Source organism: Heterodontus francisci, chromosome 36 (assembly GCF_036365525.1).
Source record: "Heterodontus francisci isolate sHetFra1 chromosome 36, sHetFra1.hap1, whole genome shotgun sequence".
Classification (NCBI taxonomy): domain Eukaryota; kingdom Metazoa; phylum Chordata; class Chondrichthyes; order Heterodontiformes; family Heterodontidae; genus Heterodontus; species Heterodontus francisci.
The window spans coordinates 5,112,580-5,125,945 of record NC_090406.1 but is presented as its reverse complement, the minus strand read 5'-3'; the positions used below and the strand labels follow the sequence as shown (position 1 = coordinate 5,125,945).

The following is a 13,366-nucleotide window of genomic DNA, read 5'->3' as shown; positions in this document are numbered from 1 at the left end:
GGGAGGAAACTGGAGCACCCGGAGGAAACCCACGCAGACACAGGGAGAACTTGCAAACTCCACACAGGCAGTACCCAGAATTGAACCCGGGTCGCTGGAGCTGTGAGGCTGCGGTGCTACCCACTGCGCCACTGTGTTTATTCCCCAGTGAGTGTTAGGTCAGCTGATCTCAGCTGGATGGCAGTAGAGTGGGGTGGGGTGGGTGTGGGAGGATGTGGGTGACACAACTGGGGGGAAAGATCAGGCTGGGTTCCTGTTTCTGAAGGTTTCTTTGGTCCCTCCAGGTAGATGGGTATTGGGTAACAAAGGCATTGGACTCAGCTTGGCTCAGGCCTCAATGGGTGAAAATCCAACTGGCATTGAGGGATCAATTTTAAACCCCCCCCCCCCCCTCCACTTCGTCGTCTTGCACCGTATTAATGGTGTGTTGGAGGGGTTAAAATCATATGAGACTTTTGCTAGCAAAGGGTATAACAGGATATGGAGCTAAGGTGCGTAACTGGAGTTCAGATATAGATCAACCATGTTCTCAATGAATGGCGAACAAGCTGGAGGGGCTGAATGGCCTCCTCCTCTTGTACTGTATCCCTCCCAGTGACATTTTCTCTCCAGCGTCTTTGAAGCTGGCCGTGGCTCCCTCTCACTGCAGGAAGACATGGCAGCCAGATATAAATCTCAAGCATCAGCTCCCAATGGCAGCATTTTCGGGATAGTTACACGTGGAGAAAGCCTCTCACATTTCAACCATGGAGGAGACCCATGGAGAGGCCAGAGAGAGCAAGCTAGCTTTGGAAAAAATCATTGATAGTTTTTTTTAGCCAAAGGTATTAAGGGATTGGGGTAAAGGCAGGTATATTGAGTTAGCTCACAGGTCAACCATGATCTCCTTGACTAGCGAAACAGGCTCGAGGGGCTGAATGGCCTCCTCCTGTTTCAATGTTCCTGTGTCTTTTAACAAGCTTTTGGTCATTCATCCTAATATCCCCCATATGGCTCGGTGTCAAATTTTGCACATCAGTGAAGTGCCCTGGGGGTGTTTTGCTACGTTATAGTTGCTGTTGTTTGCAGTTGAGAATGTTTCGGCTCCTTGCACTCGACTGTTCCCAACCATCCAAATAACATCCACACAGAACCACATGGGGGCAGCACAGAGCACCCTAATAATGAGAGGATTTTTACAAATCGCTTCCAATTTTTCCTTTAATATATAAAGTGAGTGTTTTTTTCCGGACAGTAATTGCGGGGACTGGTTGAGATTGTTACCCTGATGTTTAAGATCATTTCCCAAAGCATCCCTTGGTATTATTCCCAGCTGCCTTCTAAATCGGTCTGTGAATTCACTCATTTGTTTCGAGCTTGCATGAGACTCATTCCTTTGATTTTTATTTTGATAATTTCTTCTGAGAAATGCGTACCAAGGAATGGAAAGAATTCAGAGCAGGTACAGTTTGGATTAGATACAGAGTAAAGCTCCCTCTACACTGTCCACATCAAACACTCCCAGGACAGGTACAGTTTGGGTTAGATACAGAGTAAAGCTCACTCTAACTGTCCCTTTGATCACTCTTGACTTTTCTGGATTTGAACCCAGGTCCCAGAGATGTTTTACCAGAGTTTTCCCGCTGTCCCATTCTGTCTCCTAATTAATCCAGTTAATAGTAACAAAAAAACGGGGTTGGATACAGAGTAAAGCTCGGCCGGAACTGCTCATCGGACCCAGGCCCCGAAACCCTCCTCGGGAGCCGGTACCGCACAACCCGAGCCGCCTCTCGGAAATGCCCTCCGTGCCATTCCAATCGGCACGGAGGGGTTTGCTGTACGGGCTGCTCCTGCACACTCTCCACTTCCTCGCCCTCATCAGCCGGCCAGACACGCCCTGGCGGTCCGCGTTGCCATTTGGCGGCGAGGGGAAACCCCGATGGAGGTCTCTCTACGCGGGAGTCTTCCCCCTTTACATTGGGGACCTGGGGTGGAAGGTGTTGCACAGGGCAGTCCCGTGCAATAGACTTTTAAGTAGGTTCACGGACTCCCAGGCCACCTGTACTTTCTGCGGCCTGGACGAGTCCGTGTTCCACATATATACGAAGTGTGCGAGGTTGCAGCCCCTCTTTGAGTATCTGAAGGGGCTGCTCCTCAAGTTCTGGCTGTACTTCAGTCCCACGCTCCTGATCTTTGGGCACCCGGTGTGGAGGGGCTTGGGCCGGGAGGAGGATCTCATCGTCAGTCTGCTCCTGGGCCTGGCCAAGGTGGCAATTCACAGGTCTAGGCTGCGGGCCGTCGGGGGTCCATCCTCTCCGATTGCCTGCCCCTCTTCCGCGGTTACGTTCGCGCCCGGGTGTCCCTGGAGAAGGAGCATGCGGTGTCCGCCGGTACGCTTGAGGCCTTCCGCGACTGGTGGGCACCGCTGGGACTGGAGTGCATTGTCGACGCCGAGAATGGCATTTTAATTTGAGTTTTTTGTTTATTTATCTGTTTTTAATAAAGTTATTTTAAAATTATGTATATAAAGGGGGCCTGAGGAATAAAGGCCCCCTCGACATGAAAAAAAAGAAAAAAAAAGAAAAAAAAAAGAAGAAAAAAAACGGGGTTAGATACAGAGTAAAGCTCCCTCTACACTGTCCCCATCAAACACTCCCAGGACAGGTACAGCACGGGGTTAGATACAGAGTAGAGCTCCCTCTACACTGTCCCCATCAAACACTCCCAGGACAGGTACAGCACGGGGTTAGATACAGAGTAAAGCTCCCTCTACACTGTCCCCATCAAACACTCCCAGGACAGGTACAGCACGGGGTTAGATACAGAGTAAAGCTCCCTCTACACTGTCCCCATCAAAAACTCCCAGGACAGGTACAGCACGGGGTTAGATACAGAGTAAAGCTCCCTCTACACTGTCCCCATCAAACACTCCCAGGACAGGTACAGCACAGGGTTAGATACAGAGTAAAGTTCCCTCTACACTGTCCCCCATCAAACACACCCAGGACAGATACAGCACGGGTTTAGATACAGAGTAAAGCTCTCTCTACACTCTACCATCAAATGATGATGATGGCTAGTTCTTCACAGACAAGGATCAAGGGAAGATTCGGCTCTATGGGTGCTGGTACGCTCATTGGTGGCGAAACAGTCCAATTCTAGATCTGCAGCCTCTTATGCATTTGGGGCACAGGAATTCTTGACCTGGGGGAGTCCGGGCAGAAGTAGCTTCCTTCTGTTTTCAAAGTTTCTCCCTTCGCGTCTTAAGGCGTCAAACCTGCTCGTAGCTTTCCTGATATTTGAGTGTCAGTTGTTCCTGTCAGCAGCTTCCTGTTCCCAAGTCCATTCTTTGATGTCAATCAAGGAGAGTTGTTTCTTCAGTTGGTCCTTGAAACATTTTCGTGGAGCACCTCGATTCCACTTCCCGAGGCACAGTTCTCCATCCAGCACTGCTTTTGTTTTCTAGTGTCCTCCATGCATGACACATATTCTGTTCAGCACAGCTGTCGTTGTCAGAGAATGCTCTCAATATTGGGTAAATTTGCTCTTCTAAGGACTTCATTATTTGTAATAGTCCTGCCATTTGATATTTATGACAGAGTGCAAGCAGCATTGATGGAAGTGTTCAAGTAGCTTAATTTGTTTACTGTACAGGACCCAAGATTCTGAGCCATACAAGAAGATAGTGATAACAATCTGTACACCTGGATTTTCATGGGAATGCACACAGAGAGATTTTTCCAGACTCATTTAGAGAGGGGACCAAAAGAGCTGTTGGCTTTGGATAATTGATTGTCAATGTCTTCACTAATGGTGCGTTGTTTGAACTAACGCTGCCCAGATTTGTGAATTGATCAACAGTGTTGAGACTTTGGTCATCGATATTGATCTGTGGTGGGTTATAATTTTCATGGGGTGGGGGTTGGAACAGCGCGTCTGTTTTCTTCAGGATGATGGTAAGGCTAGGATGCCTTTGCTGCTTCTGAGAAACGGTTCACGATGAGCTGTTGTTCATCCTGTATGTGGGCCCCAAGGGCACAATCATCAGCAAAAAGAAATTCCAAGATGTCCACTTCTGTGGTCTTTGTAAGCAGCTCGAGTCGTCATTGATTGAAAAGACTGCCATCTATTCGGAAGCAGATGTAAATACCCTCTGTCGAATCTCTCTTGACCTCCTGAAGCATCATCCTGAAGAAGATGAAAAAGGTCAGTGAAAGAACACACCCTTGTTTTACACCATTGGAGATAGGGAAGTTCTCAGTTCCATTCCGTTTCACATGACCTTTCGCCCTACATGCAGCATTCGGAGTATCTCCAAGAACTTAGCTGTGCAACCCGGTCTAGACAGTATATCCCACAGTCCATCCTGACTGATGGTATCAAAGGCCTTTCTGAGGTCAATGAAGGAAACATTTAGGCCCATGTTCTGTTCCCTGCATTTTTTTTGGATCTGTCTCAGTACAAAGACATATCCGCGGTTCCTTGCTTGGCCATTTTTGGTCCCCTTACATTAAGAAGGATATTATTGTCATAAAGGGAGTGCAACGAAGGTTCACCAGACTTGTTCCCGGGATGGCAGGAATTTCCTATGAAGAGAGATTGGGGAAATTGGGCCTGTATTCTCTAGAGTTTTGAAGAATAAGAGGTGATTTCTTTGAAACCTACAAAATACTTAAAGGGATAGACAGGGTAGATGCAGCTAAGATGTTTCCCCTGGTTGGGGAGTCTAGAACCAGGGGACACAATTTCAAAATAAGGGGGAAGCCACTTAGGACCGAGATGAGGAGAAATTTCTTTACTCAGAAGGTTGTGAATCTTTGGAATTCTCTACCCCAGAGGGCTGTGGAATCTCAGTCATTGAGTATGTTTAAAGCAGAGCTTGACAGATTTCTAAATACCAATGACAGAAGGGGATATGGGGATAGTGTGGGGAAAAAGGCATTGAAGTGAATGATCAGCCATGATCGTATTGAATGGCAAAGCAGACTTGATGGGCTGAACGGCCTACTCTTGTTCCTATGTTCCTGTGATCTTTGAAGGTGGCAGGACATATTGGGAGAGTGGTTAGTAAAGCAGTTGGGATCTTGGGCTTCATAAATAGAGACATTGAGTACAAAAGCAGGAAAGTTATGTTGAACCTTTATAAAGCTCTGGTTAGGCCTCAACTGGAATATTGCATCCAGTTCTGGTCACCACACTTCAGGAAGGATGTGAGGGTCCTTGAGAGGGTGCAGAGGAGATTTACCAGAATGGTTCCAACGATGGGGGATTTTAGTTACAAGGTTAGGTTGAACAAGTTTGTTCTCCTTGGAACAAAGGAGATTGAGGAGAGATTTAATAGAAATGTACAAGAATAACAGGCTTAGATAAGTTAGACAAGGAAAAACTATTCCCATTAACAAATGGTACAAGGCCTAGGGGACAAGGTTGAAAGTTTTGAGCGAAAGTTGTAGAGGAATATGAGGAAGTACTTTTTTACACAGCGGGTGGTAATGACCTGTAACTTGCTGCCCACAAAGGTGGTGGAAGTGGAGACGATCAAAGACTTGAAGAGAAAGTTGGATGGCCTCCTGAAAGAAATAGACTTGCAGGGTCTTGGGGATCGAGCCGGGGAGTGGGACTGACTAAATAGCTCCGTGGAGAGCCAGCATGGACTCGATGGGCCGAATGGCCTCCTTCTGTGCTATAAATGACTATGATTCTAGACTACAGAGACAAGTCTTTGAACTATCAAACTTGAACTTGTAACTTGTATCTTGAACCATCTACAAGGCACAAGTCAGTTATGTGATGGAATACTCTCCACTTGCCTGGATGGGTGCAGCTCCAACAACACTCAAGAAGCTCAACACCATCCAGGACAAAGCAGCCTGCTTGACTGGCACCCCATCCACAAACATTCACTCCCTCCACCACCGACGCACAGTGGCAGCAGTGTGTACCATCTACAAGATGCACTGCAGCAACGCACCAAGGCTCCTGAGACTGCACCTTCCAAACCCACGACCTCTACCACCTCGAAGGACAAGAGCAGCAGATGCATGGGAACACCACCACCTGCAAGTTCCCCTCCAAGTCACACACCATCCTGACTTGGAACTATATCGCCGTTCCTTCACTGTCACTGGGTCAAAATCCTGGAACTCCCTTCCTAACAGCACTGTGGGTGTACCTACCTCACATGGACTGCAGTGGTTCAAGAAGGCAGCTCACCAACACCTTCTCAATAAATGCTGGCCTAGCCAGTGACGCCCACATCCCGTGAAGGAGTAAAAAAAAACTAGGACTTGAAACTACAATATTCACACTCAGAGGTGAGAGTGCTACCCACTAAAGCCACAGTTGATATGTGGCCAGTTCAACCCCTTTGCTGTTCCAATAAATCAGAACTCTCCAATTTAATGACCCTTTCAACTCTCCTTTCCTGTTGGGCACTGGGACTTCAAATCAGCCCAGCCTCTCTGACTTAATGTTTCTTTGCATGGACCTTACTGTGTCTCCCTCTTTCTCTCTGTCACTCTCTTCCCCTCTCTGTTGATCCCTGCCACCATCTCCCTCTTTTCCCCTCTCTGTCAGAACATCCCTCTTTTTTCTGTCTGTCCATCCCTCAATTCCTCAATGAACCATCTCTCTCCCTGTTTCTCTCTCTCTCTCTTTCCCTCTGTGTTGCTGGTTCGGGCGGGGATACAAAGCGCACGATTAATCTGCTGGTGCATTTAGCTTTTATCCTCTAACCTTGCCGTTTCTCAGTGGTGTGTGTGTGTGACTTCAGGGGATTGTGATGATCAGGAGTTAGCAAGCATTGCATAAAGCCATAATAAAGGGGAGGTGTGCAGTGAAGGGCATGTACAAAAGCACACCAGAAAAATCAGTAAATAAGCCCCTAACCCCAATGCAACCCCTGTAGAGAGCAGTATCGGTCCCTCTTGGACTCGAGATGCCGGCGCTGAGGAAAGGCAAGGAGGACAGCGAGGCGGAGAAGAGATCTCAGCCGGAGAAGGAGATGGCAGAGACGGCTGAAAACCGGGCGGCCACCGCTGGTGTCCTGGGTAAGTGAAGCAATGGAAGGGATGGAAAAAAAAAAATCTCCAGAGAGAGGGAAGGAAGGGGGAAAAAATCACATTGCCGGGAGATTTTTCTCTTTATGCTTTGTAAAAATATATATAATAATTAAATAAATCCGTCTCCTCCCTGCGCAAAAAGGGGGCAGAGAGAGTCTTTGCAGGACATCCTGGGACAAGCTGGTCCCAAGCGATGCAGCAACTGCTTAAAGGGGGCATCTGCACCCCACTGCCCGTCTTCCGTGGGATCTTTCCCTGCGACTTGGGAGAATTTGCATTCCCAGTCAGGAGAGACAAATGGAATTGTCTGTAATTGTTTTTCAGCCTTTCAGCAGCAGGACAGAGTAGATATTATAAAGAAGATATTGAATTGATCTGAATGGGCAGATTCAACTCAGGTTAGGGGAAGTAGTCAGACTGTCAGGGATTACAGCCCATTTTACAAGCTGCATTGTGCATGGGTAAGCATGCTGCATCTCGCTCCATTTGTTCGGTATTAGTATTGGATCTTATAGGGTGCTCATCAGCTGTGAAGGGTACATGGTTTGTTTAAGGGAGACTGTTGCAGACAGAGTTCTACACGCACCAGGTCAAACCATTGTCGCCTTTTATTTCAGGTCCCTCTGAAATCCAGGTGCCTCTCTCCCTCTCTTACAATCTTCCTCCTCTGCAGACTCTGAACTTACCCCACTTGCCCCCTGCTCGGACCCTAGACCCTCCTCCTCTTCCTCGGCTCAAATTGGGTTCCAGTTCTCAGTGTCAGCCGTGGCTCCTTGGTCAGGGTTTCAAATCCCACTCCGGAGGGATGAGCACATAACCCAGGCCGGCACTTCCTGTGGCAGCACCCACGGAGTGCTGCACTGCCAAAGATGCCATCTTTCGGATGAGGTCCCCTCTATCCTCTCAGGTGAATGTGAAAGATCCCATGGCCACTGTTGAACGAAGAGCAGGGGAGTTGTCCCAGGTGTCCTGGGTCAACATTTATCTCTCAACCAATATCACTAAAACAGATTATCGCGTTGCTGTTTGTGGGATCTTGCTGTGCACAAAATGGCTGCCACATTTCCTACATTACAACAGTGACGACATTTCAAAAATACTTCATTAGCTGTAAAGCGCTATGGAACATTCTGAAGCCATGAAAGGCGCTATAGAAATGCAAGTCTGCCTTTCTTCAAGATCCCCTATCCTGTCCGTCAAACATTAATTGCCACCTCTGCAACATTGCTCCTAATCTCAAGTTCCCTCCCTCAAACCCTTCTGTCTCTCCCTCTCTCCTCCATTTAAAACTTTTTAACACATGCCTCATTCCCCGAGCTTTCGAACGCGCCACCCGATCACCTTCATCCTGCTGCTGAATGTCGATTCTGTGAAGTCTCTTGGAACACTAGGGCAGCTCAACTGAACTGAGGGAAAGGGAGGAAGAGCAGAGGGATTTGGGAATCCAGGTGCACAAATCACTAAAGTTTAGTGGACAGGTACAAAAAAACAATCAAAAAAGCTGTTGGAATATTGGCCGTTATCTCAAGGGGAGGAAATGATGCTTCAGTTGTACAGAGTCTTGGTCAGACCCCATCAGGAGTAACTGGAATCAGTTCTGGGCCCCGCACCTCAGGAAGGATATACTGCCCTTGGAGGGGCTGCAGCACGGATTCACCAGAATGAGACTGGGGCTGAAAGAGTTAAATTGTGACAATGAGTTGTACAGACCAGATTTCTTTGAATTTAGAAGGTGATCTGATTGAGGGGTTTAAAATGATTAAGAGGTTCGATAGGGTAGATAGAGAGAAGCTACTCAGGTGGGGAGGAATCCAAAAGAAGGGAGAATAATCTTAAAATTAGTTCCAGGTTATTTAGGAGTGAAATTAGGAAGCACTTCTTCACAGTGAAGGCTATGGGCCCTGACAACATCCTGGCAATAGTACTAAAGATTTGTTCTCCAGAATTAGCCATTCCCCTATCCAAGCTGTTCCAGTACAGCTACAACACTGGCATCTACCCGGCAATGTGGAAAATTGCCCAGGTATGTCCTGTACTCAAAAAGCAGGACAAGTCCAACCCGGCCAATTACCGCCCCATCACTCTGCTCTCAATCATCAGCAAAGTGATGGAAGGTGTCATTGACAGTGCTATCAAGCAGCATTTACACAGCAATAACCTGCTCACTGATGCTCAGATTGGGTCACTTGGCTTCAGACTTCATTACAGACCTGGTCCAAACATGGACAAAAGAGCTGATTCAAAAGGTGAGGTGAGAGTGAGTGCCCTTGACCTCATGGCAGAATTTGACTGAGTGCGGCATCAGGGAGCAAAAGGGAAGTCATGGCAATCGGGGGAAAACTCTCCACTGGTTGCAGTCAAAACTAGCACAAAGGAAGATGGTTGTGGTTGTTGGAGGCCAATCATCTCAGCCCAAGATATCACTGCATGAGTTCCTCAGGGTAGTGTCCTAGGCTCAACCATCTTCAGCTGCTTCATCAATGACCTTCCCTCCAACATAAGATCAGAAGTGGGGATGTTCACTGATGATTGGACAGTGTTCAGTACCATTCGCAACTCCTCAGATGCTGAAGCAGCCCATGACTGGACAACATCCAGGTTTGGGCTGATAAGTGGCAAGTAACATTCGCACCGCACAAGTGCCAGGCAAAAACCATCTCAAGCAAGAGAAAATCTAACCATCTCCCCTTTGCAATACAATCGCTGAATCCCCCACTATCAACAACCTGGGGGTTACCGCTGACCAGAAACTTAACTGGACCAGCCATATAAATACCATGGCTACAAGAGCAGGTCAGAGGCTGGGAATTCTACAGCGAGTAACTCACCTCCTGACTTCCCAAAGCCTGTCCACCATCTACAAGGCACAAGTCAGGAGTGTGATGGAATACTCTTGACTTGTTTGGATGAGTGCAGCTCCAACAACACTGAAGAAGCTCGACACCTGACAGATAAGATAAAGGTGAATCCTAAAAGATTCTATAAGTATATTAAGAGTAAAAGGGTAGCTAGGGAGAGATTAGGTCCCCTTAAGGATCAATGTGACAATCTATGTGTGGAGCCTCGGGAAATGGGCGAGGTCTTAAATGAATATTTCTTGTCCGTATTTACCGTGGAGAAGGTCATGGAAGCTAGTGAGTTCAAGGGAGGGAACAGCGATATCCTGGAGCATATCAACATTACAAAGGAGGAGGTGTTGGAGGTTTTGAAGCGCATTAAGGTGGATAAATCCCCAGGGCCTGACCAGGTGTATCCTAGGATGCTATGAGAAGCAAGGGAGGAGATTGCTGGGGCCCTGGCAGATATTTTTGTGTCATCATTACCAACGGGTGAGGTACCGGAAGACTGGAGGATAGCTAATGTCGTGCCTTTATTTAAGAAGGGCAGCAGGAATAAGCCAGGGAACTACAGGCTGGTGAGCCTTACATCAGTGGTGGGAAAGTTATTGGAAGGGATTCCGAGAGACAGGATTTATATGCATCTGGAAAGGCAAGGTCTGATTAGGGATAGTCAGCATGGCTTTGTGCATGGGAAATCATGTCTCACGAATTTGATTGAGTTTTTCGAGGAGGTGACCAAGAGGATTGACGAGGGCAGGGCGATGGACGTTGTCTACATGGACTTTAACAAGGTCCTGCATAGTCGGCTGGTCCAGAAGGTTCGAACACATGGGATCCAGGGTGAGCTAGCAAATTGGATACAAAATTGGCGATAGTGGAAGGTTGTTTTTCAGATTGGAGGCCGGTGACCAGTGGTATGCCGCAGGGATCGGTGCTGGGCCCTCTGTTGTTTGTCATATATATTAATGACTTGTATGTGAATGTAAGGGGCATGATTAGTAAGTTTGCAGAAGACACCAAAATTGGTGGTGTAGTGGACAGTGAAGAAGGTTGTCTAAGGTTACAACAGGATATAGATCAACTGGGAAAGTGGGCAAGGGATTGGCAAATGGAATTTAACACAGACAAGGCTTTTGGATAGGTATATGGATAAAGGAGAATGATGGGGTATAGATTAAATTGTCCTTGACAGAGGACAAAGGATCGGCACAACATTGTGGGCCGAAGGGCCTGTTCTGTGCTGTATGTTCTATGTTCTATGTTCTAAGTGTGAAGTGATGCATTTTGGGAGGTTAAACCAGGGCAGGACATATACAGTGAATGGCAGGGCCCTGGGGAGTGTTGTTGAGCAGAGAGACCTCGGGGTGCAAGTACATAGTTCCCCGAAAGTGGCAACACAGGTAGACAGGGTGGTGAAGAAGGCGTATGGCATGCTTGCCTTCATCAGCCGAGGCATTGAGTACAAGAGTTGGGACGTCATGTTACAGTTGTACATAACATTGGTTAGGCTGCATTTGGAGTACTGTGTACAGTTCTGGTCGCCGCACTACAGGAAAGATGTGATTAAGCTAGAGAGGGTGCAGAAAAGATTCACAAGGATGTTGCCTGGTTTGGAGGGCTTGAGTTATAAAGAGAGATTGGATAGGCTGGGTCTGTTTCCCTGGAGCGAAGGAGGCTGAGAGGGGACATAATAGAGGTATATAAAATTATCAGAGGCATAGATAGGGTAGATAGCCAGAGTCTGTTTCCCATGGTAGGTTGACTAAAACTAGAGGGCATAGATTTAAGGTGACAGGGAGGAGGTTTAAAGGGGATCAAAGGGGTAAATTTTCACACAAAGAATAGTGGGTATCTGGAATGAGCTGCCTGAGGAGGTGGTGGAGGCAGGAACAGTAGCAACATTTAAGAGGCATCTGGACAGGTACTTGAATGAGCTTGGGCAAAGAGGGATATGGAATTAATGCAGGCAGGTGGGATTAGTATAGATAGGCATTATGGTCGGCATGGCCGCGGTGGGCCGAAGGGCCTGTTTCTATGCTGTACGACTCTATGACTCTCTGACCATCCAAGACAAAGCAGCCCACTGCATCGACACCTCATCCACCACCTTAAACATTCACTCCCTCCACAACCAATGCTCAGTGGCAGCAGTGTGTACCATCTACAAGATGCACTGCAGCCACTCACCAAATCTCTTTTGACAGCACCTTCCAAACCCGCAATCTCTACCACCTAGAAGGGCAAGGACAGCAAATGCATGGGAACACCACCACCTGCAAGTTCCCCTCCAAGTCACACACCATCCTGACTTGGAACTATATCGCCATTCCTTCACTGTTGCTGGGTCAAAATCCTGGAACTCCCTTCCTAACAGCACTGTGGGTGTACCTACCCCACATGGACTGCAGCGGTTCAAGAAGGCAACTCACCACCACCACCTTCTCAAGGGCAATTAGGGATGGGCAATAAATGCTGGCCTTGCTCAGCGACGCCCACATACCATGAATAAATAAAAACAAAGGTAAAAAAGAGACTTGTATTTCTATAGCACCTTTCACGACCACTGGACGTCTCAAGTGCTTTAAAGCCAATGAAGTACTTTTGAAATGTAGTCACTTGTAATGTAAGAAATGCACTAGCCAATTTGCGCACAGCAAGCTCCCACAAACAGCAATGTGACAATGATGAAATAATCTGTTCTTTTAGTGTTGATTGAGGGATAAATATTGCCCAGGGCACTGGGAAGAATTCCCCTACTCTTTGAAATAGCGGCCATAGGCTGTTTTACGGTCATCTGAGAGTGCGGGTGAGGCTTCGGTTTAACACCTCATCCAAAAGACAGCACCTCTGACAGTGCAGCACTCCCTCAGTACTGACCCTCTGACAGTGCAGCACTCCCTCAGTACTGACCCTCTGACAGTGCAGCACTCCCTCAGTACTGACCCTCTGACAGTGCAGCGCTCCCTCAGTACTGACCCTCTGACAGTGCAGCGCTCCCTCAGTACTGACCCTCTGACAGTGCAGCGCTCCCTCAGTACTGACCCTCTGACAGTGCAGTACTCCCTCAGTACTGACCCTCTGACAGTGCAGCGCTCCCTCAGTACCGACCCTCTGACAGTGCAGCGCTCCCTCAGTACTGACCCTCTGACAGTGCAGCGCTCCCTCAGTACTGACCCTCTGACAGTGCAGCGCTCCCTCAGTACTGCCCCTTCGAAAGCACAGCTCTCCCTCAGTACTGACCCTCTGACAGTGCAGCGCTCCCTCAGTACTGACGCTCTGACAGTGCAGCGCTCCCTCAGTACTGACCCTCTGACAGTGCAGCACTCCCTCAGTACTGACCCTCTGACAGTGCAGCGCTCCCTCAGTACTGACCCTCTGACAGTGCAGCGCTCCCTCAGTACTGACCCTCTGACAGTGCAGCGTTCCCTCAGTACTGACCCTCTGACAGTGCGGCACTCCCTCAGTACTGACCCTCCGACAGTGCGG

The 13,366-nt window shown here is 48.0% G+C and overlaps 1 protein-coding gene across 2 annotated transcripts in view; it reads left to right on the top strand.

Annotated features, from left to right (window-relative positions):
- The first annotated feature begins 6,731 nt into the window (after window positions 1-6,731).
- ano8b (anoctamin 8b) overlaps window positions 6,732-13,366 on the top strand; it is a 126,409-nt gene continuing 119,774 nt past the window's right edge. For both annotated transcript variants that reach the window (XM_068016013.1, XM_068016012.1), the window contains exon 1: window positions 6,732-7,028. In XM_068016013.1, the coding sequence (XP_067872114.1) occupies window positions 6,917-7,028 (112 nt within the window). In that variant the 5' untranslated portion in view covers window positions 6,732-6,916. The remainder of the gene's footprint in view (window positions 7,029-13,366) is intronic.